This window comes from Saimiri boliviensis, chromosome 5 (genome assembly GCF_048565385.1).
Source record: "Saimiri boliviensis isolate mSaiBol1 chromosome 5, mSaiBol1.pri, whole genome shotgun sequence".
In the NCBI taxonomy this organism is placed as follows: Eukaryota; Metazoa; Chordata; class Mammalia; order Primates; family Cebidae; genus Saimiri; species Saimiri boliviensis.
Window position 1 is genome coordinate 128,009,962 of NC_133453.1, and position 23,977 is coordinate 128,033,938.

The 23,977-nt window shown below is 41.5% G+C and overlaps 1 protein-coding gene across 3 annotated transcripts in view; it reads right to left on the reverse strand.

Moving 5' to 3' along the window:
- Positions 1–23,977, reverse strand: part of ADAMTSL3 (ADAMTS like 3) — a 335,335-nt gene that overhangs the window by 178,067 nt on the left and 133,291 nt on the right. For all 3 annotated transcript variants that reach the window (XM_074399945.1, XM_039480064.2, XM_074399944.1), the window contains exons 5-6: positions 21,668–21,713; positions 8,712–8,948 (exon numbers count right to left, since the gene is read on the reverse strand). In XM_074399945.1, the coding sequence (XP_074256046.1) occupies positions 8,712–8,948; positions 21,668–21,713 (283 nt within the window). The remainder of the gene's footprint in view (positions 1–8,711; positions 8,949–21,667; positions 21,714–23,977) is intronic.

A 23,977-nucleotide genomic window follows, 5' to 3' on the forward strand; every position in this document is an offset into this window, starting at 1 on the left:
CAAATTAAGAAATTAGATTCTGGAATTAGGTTGTCTGGGTTCAAATTCCAGCTCTACCACTTCCTCGCTGTGTGCAACAGACTGAATGTTTGTGTCTGCACCCAAAATTCATATGCAGGAACCTAACCCTCTAGGTGATGGTATTAGGAGGTGAAACATTTGGGGGGTAATTAGGTCATGAGAGCAGAACCCACATGAATAGGATTAGTACCTTTATAAAAGACACCCTGGATACCTCCCTCCCCTTCTGCCATGTGAGAACATAGCCTCTGTGAATTAGAAAGCAGGAACCAGGCCCTCACCAGACACTGAATCTGCCAGCACTTGGATTTTGGACTTCCCAGCCTCTAGAACTGTAAAAAATACACTTCTGTTGTCAATATGCTACCCAATGTATGGTAGCTTGCGATAGCATCCCAAATTGACTAAGATACTGTGCAACTTGGGCAAATTACTTAATCTCTTCAATTTCCAGTTTCCTTATCAACAAAGTGGGGAGTAAATACTGTACCTACTTGATAGGGTTATGATGAGCTAACAGTAAAGGGCTTAGACAATGCCTGATACCTGGGCTAAGCACCCAGTGTTAGTTGTTATTATTTATATTTTTATTCCAAATTCTAAGTGGTTTCTTCATCTGCACAGCTATCAGGGAATTCAGTAAACATGAATGACAAATCAGACTTGGTCTGCAGAGCTGGTACCAACCAGGCAATGCCTCTAATAAAAATCAGACCTCCAAAGCAGAAGCAAACCTCATTCAGTGAGGACCGCTGTCTCAGGCTGTCAGCGGTGCTCAGGCTAATGGAAAGTTCCTCCCAAGAGCACTGTGGCATGTTCATTTAAATGAGAAAACTATACAGACATTTACAAGAATTATGCATAGCCTATGACAAGTCATCATTATGGCTCACTTCAGTGATCCTGAGGCAAGTAGAAAGAATCACACCCTTCACTTTCTCTCACCCTAATTGATGCCCAGAGCCATGTGGAACAAGAAAAGAAATTTATGTGAACATTATTCTGTCGAAGGAAAGATACTGAATTCAACCAAGAAGTGTCTGAGTCACTTCTGAGGAAGTACATACAATTCTTTTATTGAAATCACCTAGCCAAAGGAGCATCCAGCTTTCAGCAACCAGGGCATCACTCCTCATCACCTCATTAGAATCACAAAAAATGTGGTGAGAAGCACTCACTTAAAATGGACGAATTCACACTGAAACCACCTTTATCCTACAAGCCCCTTTAAACCCTGGAAACTCCTGGAGACAACTATGCAGCTGGACTTACACCATGAATGAGGAGGGGGTGGTGGGCAGTGAGGAGAAGGAAGGGGAGCTCCTGCTGACTGAAGGCCTCGGGTGTCAGCTCTTGTGCCAGGTGCTTGGAATGTTGGTTTGTGGAATAATGAATTTAAAACAGGACCTATAAGGAGGATAATATCTGCTTTCTACCTGATGGAAAGGTCAAGACTCAAAGATGGTAAGGGAGTTGCCAAGTGGTCTTCAGTTAATTCATCGCAGAAATAGACTCTGAAGGCAGTTCTCTCTAAATCTGAAGTCTACACAGTCCTGATCACAGCTATGCACAGGAAGCCACCAAGCAGGTCCACGGCCTTGACCCAAAGCCAAGTGACCTTAGCTTCACACATCAACTGAGCCAAAGGCGATGGTTTTCTACTTCTTCTAGTTACACAGGGCACTGTTCTCTAACCATATTTAGTTATCTATGCTATCCTCAGAGCATCTTCAAATTTCTCATTCCTCCTCAAAATCCTGCCCCCTTATTCTGATTAGATGTCTTTGTTTTATACTTCACTCGATTGAGGCCATCAAACAATATATCACCCTCCTATCTGTTCTGATACAAACTGATCATTGGCCCATATTTCACCCTTCCTGCCCACCTCAAGGGAAGAGGTGTCACTCCTCCTTGTCCGTGCAATCTGTCTCCACTCACCCACCTGCCTGGCAACACATACCCTTGCTCATTCTTGGATTTACCATGAAGTTAATGAAGCTAAAGTTTCAGGGTCAACCACTTTCTCCTTTTCCCTCTGTCTTGCCCACCTGCTGTTCCCAGTCTAGGCTCCCGCAAATGCTGAGAGCTGCTAGGAATTGAAGGGTTTGAGGCGGGGAGGGGAAGCTGGGCTGCAACTGGGAAGGGTTTCTATGTAAGAATCTGCTGTAAACTAGGCAGTGGTGGCATGCCTGTCTGTGGTCCCAGCTACTCAGGAGGTTGAGATGGGAGGATCACTTGAGCCCAGGAGGTTGAGGCTGCAAGGAACCATTATAGCACCATTGCACTCCAGCCTGGGTGACAGAGTGAGACCCTGTCTCAAAAATTAATAAACAAAGAGGGACCTTCTAATTATATATGCTTCAGGTACCCTACAAACTGTATCTGCTCCAGTGCTTTTCCAAGTATCTCTGATCTTGAAGACATTCTTCCTGGACCTGACATCCCCTCTAGCTGTAGTTGTATCCTTCCTTCTCTATTGTTCTGATTCATACTTTTTGAAAGATGGGTTTACACTCTTCATCCCTACTCATTTAGGCCTATGCATACCTCACCATGGGTAGTGGGTTGAATTGTGAACCCCCCCCCCAAAAAAGACATGGCATCCAGAACCTATGAATGTGACCATATTTTGAAAAGTATCTTTGCAAATGTAATTAAGTTAAGGATGTTGAGATGACATCATATGAAGGTGTCCTTACAGAAGGAGAGGAAGACACAGAGACAGACAAGACAAGGCGGGATACAGATGAAGGCAGAGATAAGAGTGATGTTTCCACAAGCAAGGAACACCAAAAATCATTGGCACAAAAATCTGTCCCCTTTTTTTCGGCTACCAACTCCTTTGAGTCCCCCAAACTTTACTTCATCGGTTGTATATTTCTACCTCTACATCAATACTCCACCCACACACCAACCTGGAAACATATAATCCTTGCTTGTTCGTGGATTTACCATAGTTAATGAAGCTTAAGTTTTAGAGTCACCCACCCTCCCCTTTTTCCTCCGTCTTGCCCACCTGCTGCTCCCAGACTGGGCTCCTGCAAATGGGCTCTTTCTAGACAAGCCCAAACTCTAGGACCAGAAGCTGGAAAAGCGGCAAGGAATGGATTCTCCCTCAGAGCCTCCAGCAAGAACCAACCCTGCTGATACCTTGATTGCAAACTTCCAGCCTCTAGAAGTGTGAGAGAATAAGCTTCTGTTGTTTTAAACAACCAGGTCTGTGGTAATTTGTTACAGCAGCCACAGGAAACTAATGCATCTTGCATCCTCCCCAACACCTATGTCCAACGCCAGCATCGAGGCTGTACCAGCTGAAGTTGCCAGTGATCTCTGGTCAAAGCGAAGTGGGTGGATTTCAGTTCTTACTGCTCTTGACTTCTGTGAAGTATGTGCCACTGCTAACCTGCCTTCTTAAAGGCTCACCTGACCTCATCTTCTGTTTTTTATGGTCTCTCTGCCATATAGAAGGCTATTTGTTCAGTCCCCATCAGGGGCACCTCTCCCTGTGCCTGTTCCTTCAACCATGGGCACCAGGACTCTGTACAACCTGTCCTTCTTACTCAGTCCCCAAGGATAATAGATTATTAGATGTAAGCATGTGTCAGCCCCAAATCTATATTTCTAGTCTAGATCTCTCTCCTAAGATATTCACAGGTACATGAAGCTCATCATCTTTGCCCCATGCCCTGGTTCTCACTCAATATTTTGTCTTGATAAATGGTCTCACTATCTACTTAGTCACAATATCAGAAATCTAGATATCATTCTTTCACTCCACACATCCAACCAAACATTCAGTCCTAAAAGATCTGTTTCCAGGGCTGGGCTCAGTGGCTCACATCTACAACCCCAGTGTTGTAGGGGGCCAAGGTAGGTGGGTTGCTTGAAGCCAGGAGCTCAATATCAGCCTAGGCAACACAGTGAGACTTGATCTCCACAAAAAATTTAAAAAATAAAAATTATCCTAGCATAGAGGAACATTCCTATAGTCCCAGCTACTTGGGGGCAGTGTGGGGGCTAATTCAGAAGAATTACTTGAGCCCAGGAGCTCAAGGCTGCAGTGAGCTGTAGCCACACCATTATACTCCAACCTGGAAACATAGCAAGACCCTTTCTCAAAAAAATGCATCTTTGATCTTTAGAATTTGTCTACACTTCATTCATCCTATAACTTGCCTTATTTTAAGCTCTTGTTATTTCATACTTGACCTTCTATTGTTTGGCTAGATCCTGTCCTCTGCAAATAATCTGCCACATTGCCACTGAAATGACCTTTGTAAAGACAAGCCCAAATTCTTTATAAAATTATGAAATGGCTCCTCTCTCAACTTGCAGAATAAGTTAATGACTAGTTTCCACCCTGACAGATAGCCTCATCTCCTGGCACTATTCCATGGGTTTTCTCACCTCAGTTCTACAGAAGGTACTCCTGGACCCTTAAACACATCTGCACCTGCTGTTACATTCCTGTCCCTTCTGCTTGTCATTCTCTTCCTTACCTTGGTTTAGCTAACTTCTACTCAACTTTTCAAAACCTCAGAGTCCAAATATCACCTTATCCAGGATGCTCTCCTTGAGCCCAAACTAAATTGCTTTTCTTTATTTTTATTTTTTTAGAAACAGGGTTCCACCCTATCACAGGCTAGAATACAGTGGTGCAATCACAGCTCAACCACCTGGACTCAAGTGAGTCTCTTGCCTCAGGATCCAGAGTATCAAGTAGCTAGGACCATAGGCTTGTACCACCCTACCCAGCTAATTTTTTAAAAAGTTTCCTGTAGAAACAAGTTTTCCCCATGTTGCTCAGGCTGGTCAAGGAATCCTCCAGTCTTGGCCTCCCAATTGTTTTTACAGGCAGAGCCAATGCGCCAACCCAAATTGCTTTTAATAACAATTCTTTTTAATTATAAAAGCAACACATGATCATTGTCAAAAACTTGGGAAACAAAAGCGTAATCCCACTGAGAAGGATTACTATAATCATTTGGTCAAAGAACCCAAAATTTAACTGGTGGCGATAAAGGGGAACAAGAGAAGGTTTATAAAACGGAAGAATTACATGGTAAGCTTTGACTTTTGGCCAAGTCTGCTTTTGGTTACCAAAAGTAAAAAGCAACCGAAGTGTCCTTCAGTAGGTGAGTGGATAAATAAACTGTGGTACATCCAAGACAATGGAGTATTATTCAGTGTTATAAAGAAATGAGCGGCCAGGTGCAGTGGCTCATGCCTGTAATCCCAACACTTTGAAAGGCCAAGAAATGGGCCGATCAGGAGGTCAGGTGATCTAGACCATCCTGGCTAACACAGTGAAACCTTGCCTCTACTAAAAATACAAAAAATTAGCCAGGCATGGTGGTGGGCACCTGCAGTCCCAGCTACTAGGGAAGCTGAGGCAGGAGAATTGCTTGAACCCAGGAGGTGGAGGTTGCAGTGACTCAAGATCGTGCCACTGCACTCCAGCCCGGGTGACAGAGTGAGACTCTGTCTCAAATAAATAAATAAATAAATAAATAAAGGAGCTGTTGTGCTTGCGTCAGCAGCATATATACTAAAATTGGAATGATACCATGCTGATTTGTGAAGCATTCGATTAATTTTTTTCTCTTACATTTTTAAAAAGGAAAAGAAAATGAATGAGCTATAAAGCCATGAAAAGACACTGAGGAAACATAAATGTCTAACATATTACTACATGAAAGAAAACAATCCGAAAAGGCTACATATATGATTCCAACTCTATGGCACTTGGAAAAAGGCAAAACTATGGAGATGGTAAAAAGATCCATGGTTGCCAGGGGTTAGCGAGGAGAGAGGGGTGGAAAAGCAAAGCATAGAGGATTTTTAGGTCAGTGAAACGACTCTGCATTACTATGATAGTGGATACGTGTCGTTATACATTTGTTCAAATTCAGAATTTACAACACCAAGAGTGAGCCCTAATATAAACTATGAATTGTGGGTGATTATGATGTGTCACTGTAGGTTCGTCAACTGTAATAACCGCACTACTACAGTGGGGAATACTGATAGTGGCAGAGGCTGTGCATACAAGGAACCAGGGGGTCCTATGGGGAACTTCTACCTTCCACTAAGTTTTGCTGTGAATCTAAAATTGCTCTAACAAATTGAGTCAGGCCAGGTATGGCAGCTCATGCCTGTAATGCCAGTATTTTGGGAGGCTCAAAGCTAGCCTGAGCAACATAGCAAGACCCCATCTCTACAAAAATCAAACAAACAAACAATTGGCTGAGTGTGGTGACACATGCCTGCAGTCCCAGCTATGTGGGAGGCTGAGGCAGGAGGATCGCTCGAGCCCAGGAGGATTAGTCTACAATGAGCTATGATCATGTCACTGTATTCCAGCCTGGGTGACAGAGTGAGACTCTTGTTTCTTAAAAAAAAAATTGTGTTTATTTTAAAAGGGCAGGGAGGTGGATAGTACAGGAAGAGCCTAAAGAGACAGGGAAGAATCCTACATTTCATCATTAATGTAAGGACAAGCCATTGAGGGGCTTTGGGGGATGCAAGAATGACAAGCTCTGAATTACTTTTTAAAATAATCACTTTAGCTGCTCTTTGAAGAACATACTGGAGGGAACCATGGTGGGAGCTGGGAGAACAGAACAGAAAGCTGTTAATGCAGTTTAGATCAGCTGATAGGGACTCAGGCTACAAGAAAAGTCAGTAAAGGTGGAAAGATGTGGTAAAAGTAATCTTCGGAGGGAAAATTGACAGGACCTGGCAATGGATCCAGTGTGTGGGTTGAAAGAAAAGCGACAATGATGCCAAAGTTTTGGGATGAGCAACTGGAAGTCATTTTCTAGATAAAGGGATGAACCGAGTTGAAGCTGGTTTGAAAAGCAGGGTGAAGGTTCACCTCTGAGCACTTTAAGTCTGAGACTCCTGGCAGTGCCTAACAGTTAGTAGGTGGTCAGGTTGCTTGTCTGCTGTTGTTATTACTGTTTGGTTATGAGCACAATAGGTTCGGTGAATTACTAGACACATTCATTATTTTTTAGAAACATTTGTCAAAAATCAAAAGAATAGATGCAGAATCCTATCATTTCTCTGCCATCCCTGTCTCACAACCTGTTGGAGTGTCTTTTTAATTTTTTTTTCTTTTTGAGACAGAGTCTCACTCTATCACTTAGGCTAGAGTGCAGTGGCATGACCTGGCTCACTGTGACCTCCACCTCCCGGGTTCAGGCAATTCTCCTGCCTCAGCCTCCCTAGTAGCTGGGATTGCATGCATATACCATCACGCCCAGCTAACTGCTGTATTTTTAGTGGAGACAGGGTTTCGCCATGTTGTTAGGCTGGTCTCGAACTCCTGACCTCAAGTGATCTGCCCACCTTGGCCTTCCAAAAGTGCTGGGATTGCAGGCGTGAGCCACTGCACCCAGCCCAAAGTGTCTTGAATTCTTAAACTCATTACAAGCTACTGGGGTTTATGGCTCAGTCAGACTTGTCACAGCTCTGCAGAGACCACTCTGAAAAATCTGCCAGAACGCATTCATGTTAGTTTTTTGCAAATAAGACATTGTTCCCAAAGACCCAAAATAATGAAGTAATTTTAACAAGAAAACTTAATTTAATAAGAGACTCTCCAGTACTACTCTTCCAAAACAGTGGTTCTCAAAGTGTATTCCCCAGATCCACAGCTTCAGTACCTCCAGGGAACTTGTTAGAAATGCAAATCTTTGAGCCTCCTCCCTAACCTACTGAATCAGAAACTTTGGGGGATAAGCCCAGCACTCTGTTATCACAAGCCTGCCAGGTGACTGATACATGTTCAAGTTAGAGAACAGCTAATCTATGGCCCGGTTCGGTGGCTTATGCCTGTAACCCTAGCACTTTGAGAGGCTAAGGCAGGCAAATCACCTAAGGTCAGGAGTTTGAGACCAGTCTGGCCAACATGATGAAACTTAGTCTGCACTAAAAATACAAAAAACAGCTGGCCATGATGGTGGGTGTCTGTAATCCCAGCTGCTAGGAGGCTGAAGCAGAGAATCACTTGAACCTGGCAGGTGGAATCTGCAGTGAGCTGAGAATGCACCACTGTCCTCCAGGCTGGGTGACAGAATGAGACTCTCTCTGTCTCAAAAAAAGAAAAAGAACCACTAATCTAGAATAATCACAAGAAGTTATATTACAATCTTTTGGATCTAAATGCACAAAATTTACACTATTTTAAACAAGTGAAACGTGATTTAAAGGCTAGTAACATTCTAGGAAGTATTTTTAATATTAAAAGGATCAACAGCAGTATTTCCTTTTTATTTGATTTTTGAGACAGAGTCTCACTTTGCCACCCAGGTTGGAGTGCAGTGGTGTGATCTCAGCTCACTGCAACCTCCGCCTGCCAAGTTAAAGAGACTCTCTTGGCTCAGCCTCCTGAGTAGCTGGGACTACAGGCATCTACCACCAAGTCTGGCTAATTTTTGTATTTTTAGTAGAGATGGGATTTCACCATGTTGGTCAGGCTGGTCTGGAACTCCTAGTCTCAGTGAGTGATCCTCCCACCTCTGCCTCCTAAAGTGCTGGGATTACAGGTGTGAGCCACCACACCCAGCCAGTAGCAATACTTTCATCTGAATAAACAAAAGTACAGAAGAAAAGGGTTGTGCTTATTGATAGTAGACATGGCACACGCCTGAAGCAGGGGCTTGGGAGGCAGGTGTGCTTACCTGACAGATGCCACTGATACACATGTCCAAGGAATCCGTGTTGCAACGAGTCCCATCCAGTACCTTAGGTGCCAGCTCCACCACCAAATCGTGTCCTCGGGCATGACACTTGAGTGCGCAGGGGGCAGCAGGATCGTTATATCGTGGAAGCCATTCATAATACTGTCCCTGATACTGGACGTCACTGTAGGCTGAGCACTGCTGGGCTCTGAAATCTTCTGCATCTGGAGGGCAGTCCTGGGGGCGGAGGGAAAAGGCCTCATGCACATCGTCCAGTGAGAGAGGCCACCAGAAGGGGAAATAAGTAAACCGGAATCCCATCAGACCACACCCCACTTGAATCCCTCTGGGAGTCACCTAAATCCCTTTTTAAAAAAAAAAAAAAACAAAATTCAAAGGTGAATGTACGCTATGAAATTCCAGAGAGATTTCTGTAATAATGATTTATACAGGAGATTATGTCATTATTCTGATCACTCATCCACACGGGTTTTTTTTTTCCAGATAATTAGTGCTTACAAGACTTAGATGCCAAATTTTGCCCTATTTTAACTATCTCAAATATTAGTTTTCAAATGCATTATCTAATCTCTTTCCTTCTAAAACAAAGGAAACCAAATTTTTCCAGGTGATTCCAGGTCTTCATAAAAATTTAATTGTTATCCATGCCTTCAGGAGCCATTTCAATGTGAAGGATTATTAGCCTAAAACTGCTGTGCTCTGTGAGCCCTTGTGGTTGTTTCTCTGTCATTGTTTTTTTGTTTTTTTTTCTTGAGATGGAGTCTTGCTCTGTCACCAGGCTGGAGTGCAGTGACTCGATCTCAGCTCACTGCAACCTCTGCCTCCCGGGTTCAAGCGATTCTCCTGCCTTGGCCTCCCAAGTAGCTGGTACTACAGGCGCATGCCACCATGCCCAGCTAAGTTTTGTATTCTTATTAGAGACGGGGTTCCACCATGTTGGCCAGGATCGAGTCGATCTCTTGACCTCATGATCTGCCCACTTTGGCCTCCCACAATGCTTGGATTACAGGCCTGAGCCACAGCGCCCGCCCTGTCATCGCTGTTTTTAATTCATCTGCCTTTCCTCCCCCGTCAGTCTCCCTGCCACATCTTCACTGGTACCGAGTACCTGCCTTCAACTGGCTGTAGGATGGATGGCAGAAAGCACAGCTTGTTTAAATTCTGTCTACAACAAAAGCAAATAAATTCTAAGTAAATGCCCTCAGGTGCTGTCACAATAAAAAGTATTTGTACAAATACTGATGACTTATTGGTCTTTTTACTAAATTACTGTTTCTTCCCACCAGATATTTCTGAAGCAAGATACTGATTGAGAATAGCGTGACTTTACTCATCAAAAATCTAGTTTTGATATGCAAACTTCATAAAGAAAACAGGTACAGGCCGGGCGCAGTGGCTCAAGCCTGTAATCCCAGCACTTTGGGAGGCTGAGGTGGGTGGATCACGAGGTCAAGAGATCGAGACCATCCTGGTCAACATGGTGAAACCCCGTCTCTACTAAAAATACAAAAAAGTAGCTGGGCATGGTGGCGCGTGCCTGTAATCCCAGCTACTCAGGAGGCTGAGGCAGGAGAATTGTCTGAACCCAGGAGGCGGAGGTTGCGGTGAGCCGAGATCGCGCCATTGCACTCCAGCCTGGGTAACAAGAGCGAAACTCCGTCTCAAAAAAAAAAAAAAAAAAAGAAAAGAAAAGAAAAGAAAAGAAAAGAAAACAGGTACAAAAAAGCAATATAGCAGCCCAGCACGGTGGCTCATGTCTGTAATCCCACTACTTTGGGAGGCCAACACAGGTGGATTACCTGGGGTCAGGAGTTTATGAACAGCCTGGCCAAAATGGTGAAACCCCATCTCTATGAAAAACACAAAAATTAGCCAAGTGTGGTGGCACATGCCTGTAGTCCCAGCTACTCAAGAGACTGAGGCAGGAGAACTGCTTGAACCTGGAAGGCAAAGGTTGCAGTTAGCCAGGATCATGCCACTGCACTTCGGCCTGAGCAACAGAGTGAGACTCTGCCTTAAATATATATATATATATTTATAATTTTATATTTTTGTATGTATTATGAAAGTAATACAGTAAATAGTCATTCTAAAAATGTTGGAAATAGTTTCTACTCAACAAAAGAATAAATAACAGATCTTTGTATCTAAATCTTCACAAAAATCTTCACTATTTACCAAGGACTTCTTTCTGGAAATAAAATTTCTGAGTCCAAAGTTATGCACATTTTATGGACTATTCAAAATACTGCAAAATTGTCCTCCATTACAATTTTCTAGTTTTTTTTTTCCAATCAGAAGTGCAAAATAGAACTCCATTGTTTCATTTGTATTTTCTTTTTGCGACAGAGTCTTGCTTTGTCACCCAGGCTGGACGTCCTGGATTCAAGTGATTCTCCTGCCTCAGCCTCCTGAGTAGCTGGGATTACAGGCACCTATCACCACACTTGGCTAATTTTTTTTTTTTTTTGTATTTTTCGTAGAGATTGGGTTTTACCATGTTGGCCAGGCTGGACTCAAACTCCTGACCTCAAGTGATTCTCCCGCCTCAGCCTCCCAAAGTGCTGGAATTACAGGCATGAGCCACCTCACCCAGCCTGTATTTTCTTTTTATTGCTTAATATCTTTTCACATATATTTGCTTTTTGTATTAATTCTTCAAAAAAATGTCTTGTTTTATATCCTTTATTTATCCATTGGTATTTTTGTCTTTTTATTATTTTCAGCAGATAAAACTATTAAACTTCATAGTGAAATTATTAGCTCTTTGTGATTTCTGATGGAAATATTTTTCCCATTTCATTTTGCTTTTGGTGCTTTGTAAAGTCAAAAAGTTTTACATTTTCATGTTGTCAGCTCTATGAATATGTCCCCATAAGGTTTCTTTCTTTATTAATGGGCTTAGAAATGCTTTCCCACTCTGCCCTGAGAACAGATGAATACTTAAATGTATTTTCCTAGTTCTTTTATAGATTAGCAGTCATATTTTAAACTATTTGTTAAATTTGGGATTTATTTAGATGAATAGTTTAAGTTAGAAATCTAGCTTTATTTTTTCCTACAAATGTTACTGATAGATTATCAGCCAGGATTTTTAAATAGAATTTCTTTCATTTCTCCTCTTTTTGCTATTTGACTTTTGTATTTTACTGTTTACGCTTTTGGACTTTAGAAATTTCCTTAAATCATTTTTGGAAGTAGGTAGGGAACAAATAGAATGTAATTAACAAACATTCTTCTGAGATTGGTTGTATTATTTTTCTGTGAAACATTCCAAAATCCTATATTGCATCCACATTTTTGTTGTCTTAGCAAAATTAAACCAGGTTACACTCACAGAAGCAAGTCAAACTGAAGAAGGCTAAAACTGGATGACTTTTTCTTCAGTCAGGGTCTTACTCTGTCTCCCAGGATAGAGTGCAGTGGCATGATTGCAGCTCACTGCAGTCTCAACCTCCAGAGCTCAGGTGATCCTCCCATCTCAGCCTGCCAGGTAGCTAGGACTACAGGCATGCACCACTACGCCCAGCTAATTTTTTCTAGAGACCGTTTCGCCATGTTGCCCATGCTGGTCCTGGCCTCCCGGGCTTAGGCAATCCCCCTGCCTCGGCCTCCCAAGGTGCTGGGATTACAGGCATGAAGCACCGTGCCAGGTCAGATGACTTTTCTCTCTTGAAATGAGGACTGTATCCTCCATCTGGCTATGGAAGGATCATCAATTATAAAATTACATCACCTCCTCTTCCTCCAGCCATGGCTAATTTTCTCTGCCTCTGACTCTTTGAAACCAACCAAAGAAAAGTGTCTAAGAGAGCAGGACGCATTCTCTAGGGACTGAATGTGCTGGCTAGCTCACTCTTGACTCCTTTAAATTCTATAAACCAATGAAGTTTCATAAAATTAAGCGTTAACTAGCAGAAAACACCTTAGGATGTCAGCCTAGACTTAGTCTTTGCCAAAAGGGTGGCCAGATTTGTACATGTGACCAGCCCCCTTGGTGACAGCTGACTATCCAGAGGCAAACATCTGGTCCCCACCAGGTCAATCTTTCTTAGGAATTTGGAATCGCAACAAAAGAGCTGGAGCTAAGAACTCATATCGATCTGGGGTTGGACTGGCCATTTCTTTTATAAGATAAATGTTGAAGCAAAGCAAGCCAATTCCCACAGCAAAGAAGAATGAATTCGATAAGAAAGACAGATCATAAACTATGCATTTAAATGGGAATAAGTATCCTGTGTTCCTCATTTTCTGATTCCTGGTTCCAGGCCCTCAAGGCCTGCTGAGGCTTAAATTCCCTTAAATACCCACTTGTCCATCCAGTGAATCCCCTTTGTCCTGAGCTAATCTAAGTGGGCTTCTGTTCTTAGCATATGATGTTATCTGATTAAGGCAGCCTGGCATCTGGATCATGTTTTTTAGTTTCCCAGGGGTAATCACCAACATTCTCTTTTTACAACCACCCTTTGAACTAGGTAGGTCAGGATTATTACCCTCACTCTATAAATGGAGAAAACTGTGACCTAGAAAGTTTTTAACCACTAGTCCAAAGACACACACTAGGATATGACAGAGCCAAGACTGATTTTCAAAATAACAAGCACTCTATTATAGAATACTGCTTTCTAGTAAATGTGGGGGCCACTGACTGCTTATATTAAATGCTTTCATTCATTCCACATTCTTCCAATGTCAACACTAAGCTTCCTAATCTGGCTCAGCTAGGTCCCATGTCCCCACTCAAGACAAGCTAGGGATTCTTGTGTCTTATACTGTCTATTTGACATTTAGGAAGTGAAATGACATTCTTCTGCTTTCCTTTCCCTGAGAAGCATTTTTTTTTTTTTCCTATCTGGTAAGTTTAAGACAACACTTATTTATTTAAATATACTTGATGGGCTGCAATGTGAAAACGTAAGCCTGAATTAGGGCTACGGCTAGCTTAAGGATTTGCCCTAGGTTACATGAGAACACAAAACAAAAATATAATCCACCACTGTCATTCAATGAGCTTGTTATCTTATTGGAGATGCTGCTTCTATATGCATGAAACACATTGAACAAGTGTTATCACGGGTATTTGCAGACTTCAAGTAGAACTGCAATGAAGAACACAGAATGTTTATCCAATAGTTAAATTGTAAAATTGATTAGAAGAAGTTAATAAGAATAGATTCCGTATCAGCAAGACTTAACTCTAACCTGATAGAGGTAATAAATATATCTAAGAAGGAAATGTCAGTAGGTAGCCAGCCTGGGAAGCTCAGAAAAGAAGAAAGAGGAGGAGTGAGGAGGAAGAGAAGAAAGCAGGATGGAGAGGAGGATAAGGGAAGAGAGAGGAAGAGGAGGTGGCTGCCACAGCCAACAAATGACAGAAGGCATCCATTTCCCAAACCATCCTGAAAACAAGGATTCCTTCCCCTCCAAAATCTATGGGGCTATGTACAACATCGGGGCAACTTATGTAGAGAAGCCAGGAAATGAAGATTTTCCAATAAACTGAGTATTTTTATACAAGAGAGACAGATCATTGCTTAAGAGATTATTTATATAATAGAACTGGACCAAGCTTTCATGTGACTCAGACGTTTAGGCAATACCCCTCCCCCAATTCCTTCTCCCAATAACCAGCGAGTAGGGACTCAGGAGAAATACATTGTTGCTACAAGCAAATTTTAAAATTTTATTTTATCTTCATATCCAAGTTGTGCTGTGAGTTAAATTTTGTGATTCTTTTGTATAACAAATGACAACATTTCTAGCAGGAAAAGAAATTGTTTGTGGCCACTGTAAGCTAGAGTTGGCTTAGCTTAGGAAATGGTGAAAAACTGAAATCTCAGGTGGATTTAAAGGATGGTGTGATATCAATAGGACAATATTTGGGAAACACGAACAAAAGAGAAACAGAAGAAATAAATTCAGTATCTATAAGGAGCTGTGTGCAGCCTTGTCCAGAAAGGATGAAAGTTGGGAGTTTAAATAAGAAATAAATCTTATCTGAAGATAAGAAGGTCCTTGAATGCAAGTGAGAAGATTTAAAAGCAATAAGGACCCATAGAGGGGAGCAAGATATAAAAGATGGCATTTTAGGAACAGTATAATTGTAAGATGGCATGGAGGTCTGGAGACAGACATGCGAGGGGGTGGTTTGACCAGAGCAGGAGCGATGACAGGGAAAAGGAAAGAACACCTCCAAGAGAAATACTGAATGGAAAACTGTCAGATTCTAGCCATTAAGAGGATCCATGGTATGAGGAATACTTCAAGGGTCATATCAAATGTCCCTACTGTAAAGTCGGGAAGGAGCTCTGGGAGCCCCCTCTCCAAGTATACCAGGCCTCCCTCTGTGCTCATAGAAAAATCTGTTCATGCTACAAAAACGCTCTTACCAAATTATCATATACTTATTTTAAAAACTATTTCCCAGTTGCCTCTTCCAGCATTTTCTTTAATCCTATAAACTGTGGTATAAAAAAAAACCATGACTCATCAGTCAATTCAGGTATTAGAACTCCCTGCTGACATGCATGACTTCTCTTAGAAATTCCCCATTTGTTTCAAAATACCCCTAATAAGGATGATTCTTTATCTAGGGCTTGGGTCCAGTTTCTGGCTATAAGGATATATGCCAAGTGCTGATCAGAGGCTTATGTCTGAAAACAGCAGTCACTCAGGAGCCATGGCACTGTACCCACGCATGTTCTGTTCCCTAACCTTTCAGGCCCAAAGCCCAAATCCCCATCTCCCCTGACAGAGTGAAGCCGAGGAGAGCTGCTGAACCAAAGTGTGGTCCTCATGGCCTGGGTATGCCTTCCGCTCCTGCCATTTGAAGCATGGTCTCTTGTACACCAGGAGTGGAATTTCTTCGTCCTCTTCATCTAGGTGCTGTGAATGCCTGTTACAATAGACTTCATCACAAAAGAACATTTGATCTTTTCTTGAGTGCCTGAATTTTTTTTTCTTTATTGTCTTCTGCCGAGGTGGGCAGAATTCTGAAATGCAACTGTCAGAGTCTGTCCTTGTTAAGCCGGACCCTTCCCTACCCTAGGAATCCACCCAGGCTGCTGGAGTAGCAGAAAACCGATGGGCATGGAGGATTTCCTTTCTCTGACTCTGTTCAGTTGTGTCTCTTTCAGTTCATTCCCTGCTCTTCCCTGATCTCTGGCCCTTGCCAACCGAGAGTATATAGAAGATCTGCCCCACTGTTCCAGAGTTAGATTTTCTACAATGGTATCTGGAAGTACAATGTCCCTACAGCAATTTTTGTGCTTGTGTGTTGTTAAAAGCTACCATGCTTTAGCTCCTGCTGTCTGCAGCATCATTTTATCATCTGACAAAGCTTACAGCCTTTCCATATTCTTCCAAGTAGAAGTATAGTATAATGGAGTGGTTAGGAGTGTACTCTCTGAAACCTGACTGAGGTTAAATTCAGCTCTGTGACCTGGGGCAGGTTATCAAATCTCTTCTGTACATGTGGAAATAAAAATAGCACTTACTTCCCAGGGTCATTGTGAGGATTACATTAATGTATTCATAAATTGGCACTTAGAACAATGCCTAGCATTCAGGAAGTACTTAATAAGTATGACTTATAATTATCATCATTTGGGTTAAGTGTGAGGAAGTCGACACAAATAGACAATAGTCCATGATCCTAAGGCTGAGAGCCTGAGCCTTCCAGCATTTCCGTGGACAAATAGAACTTTTAGCCATCTCTGGAATATGATCCAGTGTCAGATCTCCAAGGCTCACTGACAGAAACACCTCCTTCCCCACACAGCAGACTTCTCTGATAGAGACTGAGTTTGGCCATTGCTGATGACATCTCTTGGATGGGACTGAAAAGACCTTGCCATCCCATAATACAGGGCCATAAAAGGTCCTGGAAGTATAGGTGTAGGCATGTTTGAATCGGGGGCCAAGTCTCCCTCAAAATAGCTCATCTTAGAATCACTGAAGTCAACGTCCTTCAAGAAAGTGAATGACCATCCCCATTTCCAGGTAAAATGAAAGCCTCTAACCACTTAACTGGTGTGGCCAGTCTTCAGTAAGACACTGAATGGCAGTGAGAAGTAACAGCAAGTGTATGCTCATCAGAACTCAGTCCTCTCTCCACTGGAGGTGGGGTGGGTTGCAGAGTTCTGCTCTTTAGAGTGCATGGTGAGGTGGATATTTTGAATCCCCAGTTAATAAAGCAGGAAGCAGCTCAAATATTTATACAGAGAAAAAGATGTAACTACATTCATACTCCAAGTTCACTCTGGTTATATTCACTTATGGCACTTTATATGTTTGCAATGTTTCTGTAGTATATTCAGGAATATACTTGTATAATCTCTCCTGTATAGGAATCGACTTTTACAGATTATCTACACTGGAGCTGGGGCTGCATTTATGCACCTCTGGTTTGCAACACAGCCTGGCCATGCACAGCTGCAGTACTGTGGCACATGGAGACAAAGGCATGCTCGGGACACTCCCACTGCCACAACCTTCCCTTATTTCTCAAATAAGAAATTTCATTGGAAATTCTGAATTTGCAATGGCAAGCATAGCAACCAATGCTATCTTCTTATGAAACCTCTCTTAGGACTCTAACGATTCCAAGTCTGAGAACTAAAAACGAACAGCATTTCCTTCTCCTCCTCCTTCCTACTCCACCCCCAGCATCTATTTCTTACCAGTTTAGAGGTGATAAAGATTTCTGCTGTGTTCTCCCAGAGGGGTCATAAATTAGAGACCACAGGTAACCCTAGGCTCAGAGAGCTTCAGGGACATCATATCTTCACTCAAGTACACCAAAGTCCTAACCATTGCACCTAACGTGTACAAATTTTAGATTACTTCTATGTCTGTGCTATGTGGCATAACACTCTATCACTTCTGTTGATAATAGGTTCATTTTTGGAATGAGCTAGAGCAGAGTGATACATACACAGAGAAACTCTAGAATGAAATTCTCAAATTTAACACCTTGATCTGGGGTTTAAAATGAATTTTCTTAAATAGTTTCACAAATTACTGCTGGAAATCACACTATTTTAAAATTTGTTCTTGAATGACTACAAGGAAATTGTCGGACCAAAGAAAACTTTAGCTATCCCATCGTATTGGGCAGAATAATGCACCACTCTGGCTCCCAAGATGGCCATGACCTAACCCCTAGAACCTGTGACAGTGTTACCTTACATGGCAAAAGGATCTTTGCACATATTACTAAAGTTAGAGACCTTGAGATGGGGAAATTATCTAGGGTTATCCAGGTGGGAGAACAACGCCCAGCTGTGGTCACAGGAAGATATGACTACAGAAGAAGGTTCAGGCCGGGCACAGTGGTTCATGCCTGTAATCCCAGCACCTTGGGAGCCCGAAATGGGTGAATCACTTGAGGTCAGGAGTTTGAGACCAGCCTGGCTAACATGGTAAAAGCCCATCTCTACTAAAGATACAAAGATTAGCTGGGCACGGTGGTGTGTGCCTGTAATCCCAGCTATAGGGAGACTGAGGCAGGACAATCGCTTGAAACTGGGAGGCACAGGTTGCAGTTGCAGTGAGCTGAGATTGTGCCACTGCACTCCAACTTGGGTGACAGAGTGAGACTGAGTCTCAAAAAAAAAAAAAAGAAAAAAGAAAAATGTTCAAACAGATGCAATGTTGCTGGCTTTGAAGACTGAAGAAGGAATCACGATCCAAGGAGCATGGGTGGACTCTAGAAGCTGGGGAAAAAATGAAATTAATTTTCCCCTAGGCCTCCAGAATGATGTAGGCCTGCATTTTAGCCCAGTAAGACCTGTAGACCTGTGTCAGACTTCCAACCTTCAGAACTGTAAGATTATACACTTGTCTTGTTTTAAGCCGCAAGTTTATAGTAATGTGTTTCAGCAGCAATAAAAACAACTAATGCATCCAGGAAAAAGGCGCTAGATCTAAAAGCCTCATGGATAAAATTCTGAGGTCGTTAATGTACTCACATGCTTGTTTAAAAGGAAGGCTAGACTATGTCGGCATCGACATGCTTCGCTTTGTGTTCAGGTCTCTCTCCCTCCTACATACCCCACCTGGATTTCCAGCTCAGTTAATTGAGCTCTCACAAGCAGATGTGTTGCTCAAGATCAAGTGTGTTGCAATTCAAATCACCAGAGATATGAAGCCATTTCCATAGTGCTCCAAAATTCCTCCAAGGACTCAGTTGATAAAAAAAAAAAAAAATCTGGTTACTTCTGGCTAAGTGATATTGGAGTTTGAGTGCCCAGTAAATAAGCATCTGTTTTTCCCACTCAAGTTTGGAACCAGTGGAGAGATACGGACAGAAATGTCAGCTTCATCGCTAATAGAAATGGACTGCAAATATGGTTTGAACTCTCAGTCAAAAGGTGTTGCTAAAGACTGCTGGCTTTCTACTCCCATAGAACTTTCGGGGACTACCCGCCAAGAAAAAGCTTGATCCATAGATTAGAAACCCTTATCCAAGACTGCACTGGCCTGGGTCAGAGAAGGAAGAAAGAGACAAGGCCCCACTAATGGATCATTTAAAATAAATTAGTTACAGCCAATTGAGAAAAGTGGATAAAAATAAATAAGTAAATCTCATTTAAGTGAGATCGCCAGATTCTCAGAATTTCCTTTTAATTCCTGTCATTTTGATTTGGGTCTATAGCACCAATGAGGCAAACCTGTTTTTAAAATTTTTAATAAACACATAAAATGTCATGGTTAGTGACCGTCTGGGGCCGACACATAGTCAAATAAAGGAATTTACCAAGACAGTGATGGGTCTGGAAAGGCAGATTCATTTAAAGAAAATGGGGGCTACACTGCCAGGGAGCAATGGTCAGTGCAGCAGAGGGAAGGCTGTCTACTGTCTGCAAAGAGGCTGAGACTGGAAGCGAGTTGTATAAGGTCGTGTTACCTGGGCTGAATGTTTGCAGACAGGATGGTTGGTGCAGGTAGGCTGTGAGTTGGATGCTTGCAACAGGATGCTCAGGTGCTAGTGAGCCATTTGTAGTTGACCCTATTTCTCAGAACATTTGTTCCTCTCTACCCCCTATTTTTGATTCTGCCAGCTAAGCCCATTTTTCGGTTTTCTTTCAACTTTTTAGGGCTCCATAAATTGTAAATATTTATGGGGGACAAGGTGATGTTTCAATACATGTATACATTATGTAACGGTGATGTTTCCATACATGTATACATTATCTAATGATTAGTATGTTCACCACCTCAAAAATGTATCATTTCTTTGTGGTGGGAACATTCAAGAGCCTCTCTTCTGGCTAAATTATAGTGTTTTATTGTTGATTATAGTTACTCTACTGTGCAATAGGACACCAAAAATTATACTTCCTTCTTCATTGTAACTTTCTTGACTAACCTCTCCCAATCTCTACCTGCCCCCTGCCCTCCCCAGCCTCTGGTAACCACTGTTCTATTGCCTATTTTTATGATATCAAGGTTTTTTTAAATTCTATATATGAATGAGATCATGTTGTATTTGTCTGTGTCTGAATTATTTCACTTAATATAGCACCCCCTGCACTCATCCATGTCACACATGGCAAGATTTCCTTCTTCTTACGGCTGCATAGTATTTCATGGTGTATATATACTACATTTGCTTTATCCCATTCAGCAATGCGGCTGTGGAAACTCCAGGCAGCTCCCCCAAGCTGGGCTCAGGGCCTGTGAGGACTGCTGGATCCTCCTGTAGCAAGAACTACATGTGTCTGTAGTGGTCATAGGGGTTGCTGGGGGCTCCCTGTTTACCTGACAGGGGAGATGGTGTAGCAGAGGCAGGGTACTTCACTCTCTTCTCTATGCTGCCATCCTGACTTACTGTGTGCCACAGGGACACTGCCATTCCCGTGCTATGCTACAGGGCTCTCCCTCAGACACTGTAGTCTATCTGTAGTTGTTTGCTATTTTGGTCTTTTTGTGTATAACGAAGCAAGCGCTAGGTACCTCTAGTTAGCCTCTTACTGACAACCAGGAAATGTTTTGAGTGGAAAATAGAATGGATTCTTTCTGGTGTTTATTTTTTATTTTTAATTTTTTGGGTTTTTTTTTTTTTTTTGAGACAGAGGCTCACTCTGTTGTCCAGGCTGGAGTGCAGTGCTGCAATCTTGGCTCACTGCAACCTCTGTCTCCTGGGTTCAAGCAATTCTCCTGCCTCAGTCCCCCAAGTAGCTGGGATTACAGGCATGCACCACCAAGTTCAGCTAAGTTTTGTGTTTTTAGGAGAGATGGGGTTTCATCACGTTGGCCAGGTTGGTCTTGAATTCCTAATCTCAAGTGATCCACCTGCCTTGGCCTCCCAAAGTGCTGGGCTTACAGGCATAAGCCACCACTCACAGCCTTATTTTCAAAATTTTAAAGCAAGATATTTGAATTTTTATTTTTAGTGTTGACTGATAATCGAATTAGAGTAGGGTTTTGTATATTTCTGTGTGACTTGCTGATGAATCATCGATAGTATTCCTTAACACTGAATGGTAGAAATAGCAACAGACCAGTTCAAGTCTACTCTTCCTTTGAGACCTTTGAAAAATTATTTTACCTCCCTCAGCCTGTCCTCTCACTTGCAAAAGAGAAATAAGTGCACCTTACCTGCTCAGGGACAGTGCAACGGTCAGGTAAGATACTGAACATAAAAGCATTCTGAACTTTGAAGGAGCTTACAGATAGTATATACTGTTTCTATGACTTCAGAAATTATTAAATACTTACCAAATTAGATCATGAATGTGATATGGCCTAATATCGTAGTATATATAAATGGAAGATATTTGATATACAAAATCTGTTGTCAATTAAAGAAATATTTCAATTTTCCACAAAGGGTATCAAGAGACCATTAGAGTTAGAGTACACACTGGAATATCATAACTTAAAACAAGAACATACTGTATTGGATTAAATGTTTTTATTTTAGGACTTACATGATTGCTGCATGTCTTGTATCGAATGTTCTGCCCTTCACAATTCCTAAAGGAAAAAGAAATAAGAAATAAGAAATAATGATTTCATAGAAAAGGCAAGCATTTAAAAAAAGAAGCAAATACAAGGCATTGGTTCCCTGTAAAACTTTTACTAGTGCACAATACCCCAAAGACTCAAAGTTTAATTCTAAGAAACTAACTTTTAAGGATCAGGGCCAAAACATCTTGTGGAAGTGTCACATTAAATAGAGAGTGAATTCTTTAGTTAATAGTAGTACTAACATGCAATTCTTACCCAAAGGTCCATATAACCATTACAATGAATGTATTATATGTATGTGTCTCATGTGTGAATATGTATATTTCTTTTCTGTGAGGAAAAGGGAAAAGCTACATGCAGAAGCATTTGTGGAGCATGTCTCCACTAGGACATTTCTCTTTCCTTACTGGAGCAACTCAAGTTAACAGGGCACTTACTATCTTCCTTTAATTACTGCAACAGCCTCTTCGAAATTTGCTTGAAGTAATGCTTCTTTTTTTTTGAGAGAGAGTCTCGCTCTGTCACCCAGGCTGGACTGCAATGGTGAGATCTTGGCTCACTGCAACTTTCCCTTTCCAGGTTCAAGTGATTCTCTAGCCTCAACCTCCAGAGTAGCCGGGATTATGGGCATGTGCCCCCATGCCCAGCTGATTTTTATATTTTTAGTAGAGATGGGGTTACGCCATGTTATGCCAGGGTAGTTTGAAACTCCTGGCTTCAAGTGATCCACCCGCCTTGGCCTCCCAAAGTGCTGGGATTACAGCAATGAGTCCCGTGCCTGGCCTATTTTATTTCAACCACTGACCTTACCAAACGGGATTCTACAAAGTCATGTTGGAATAACGTTCTTGGGAGGCTAATATTGGCAAATTTGAGAATTTTCCATGGATGACCACTACATAACCTATCTTCCCCTAGAGCTACAAGCTCTGGGACCCTGCCACTCATTTTCCAGGTGGACTTTTCCTTTGGGAGATTGGAATTCCATCCAATAGGTACTTTCCTCAGTCCAGTGCTTGTTTGTCTATATTTTACATAAACTCCTTAAAGATATCTGATCTATTCATGGCATTATTTCCAATTTTTCAATGGGGTTACATATTTTTCCTTTTACGTTTTCCTGATCAATTCAATGGCAAATTTGGAACAAGGAAAGCTAAATGCAGGCTTAAATAATCATTTTGATTTAAAAGTCAATAGATATAGGTGAAGGGGAGGAAGGCAGCAAATCACACTGCCACGTGTGTACCTATGCAACAATCTTGCATATTCTTCACATGTACCCCAAAACGTAAAATGCAATTAAAAAAAATAAAAACAAACAAACAAAAAGTCAATAGATGCTATTTCAATTGTTACTAAAATATTTATTTCTATGGGAATAAAAATAATTTTAAAGTGGATAGGAGGTCTTTTTTTTTTTTTTTGCTACAAGGATTAAATATGAGCCTATATGAAATGACTGATAGAGTCAGCAATGTAACACTCACTGCATGTACTTTCTGATGCTTCTATTTTTCTTGATTACAAAAGGAATAAGTGGAAACCAGTAATGTGCCAAGAAGTATAGAAATGGACAGTCATTCAAAATCCTGTCACCAAGAACTTTATTATTTTGTAATTTAATCTTCCTTGGTTTCTGCCATTTACAGGATTAAAAATCATACTGTTAATTCTTCCTAGTTTTTGTTTTAATCCAACATTATAAGCATTTTCTCATTTCATTGATATTCTTTGGAAAAATTATTTTAATTACTTAATAGTCCATTATATGAATATTATTTTTGTAGCTTTAAATTTAAAAATTTTTAAATTGTGACAAAATACACATAATATTTACCTTCCTAACCACTTTTAAGTATGTGGTTCAGTGTTTAACTATGTTCACATTGCTATGTCAATATTACCTTTTGTGATTTCATTGCTTCTCTTTTTCCCTCCTTAAAAGTGGACTTTGGGATGTATACAACTTAAGAGTTTTGACAAACTCATACAGTTGCGTAACCACTACCACAACCAATATTTGGAACAGCCCTTCACCCCAGAAATACTCTCAGGTTCCCCTGTACAGTCACCCTCTTCCTCTACCCTCAGCTCCTGGCAGCCACTGATTTCTGCCCCTATAATTTGTCTTTTCCAAAATATCACATAAATGGAATCACACCATATGTAGCTTTTTGAGACTGACTCTTTTTAGCATAATATATTTGAAAATCATTCTTGTGGTTGCATGTATCTATAGTTCGCACCTTTTAAATTGCTGAGTGGTA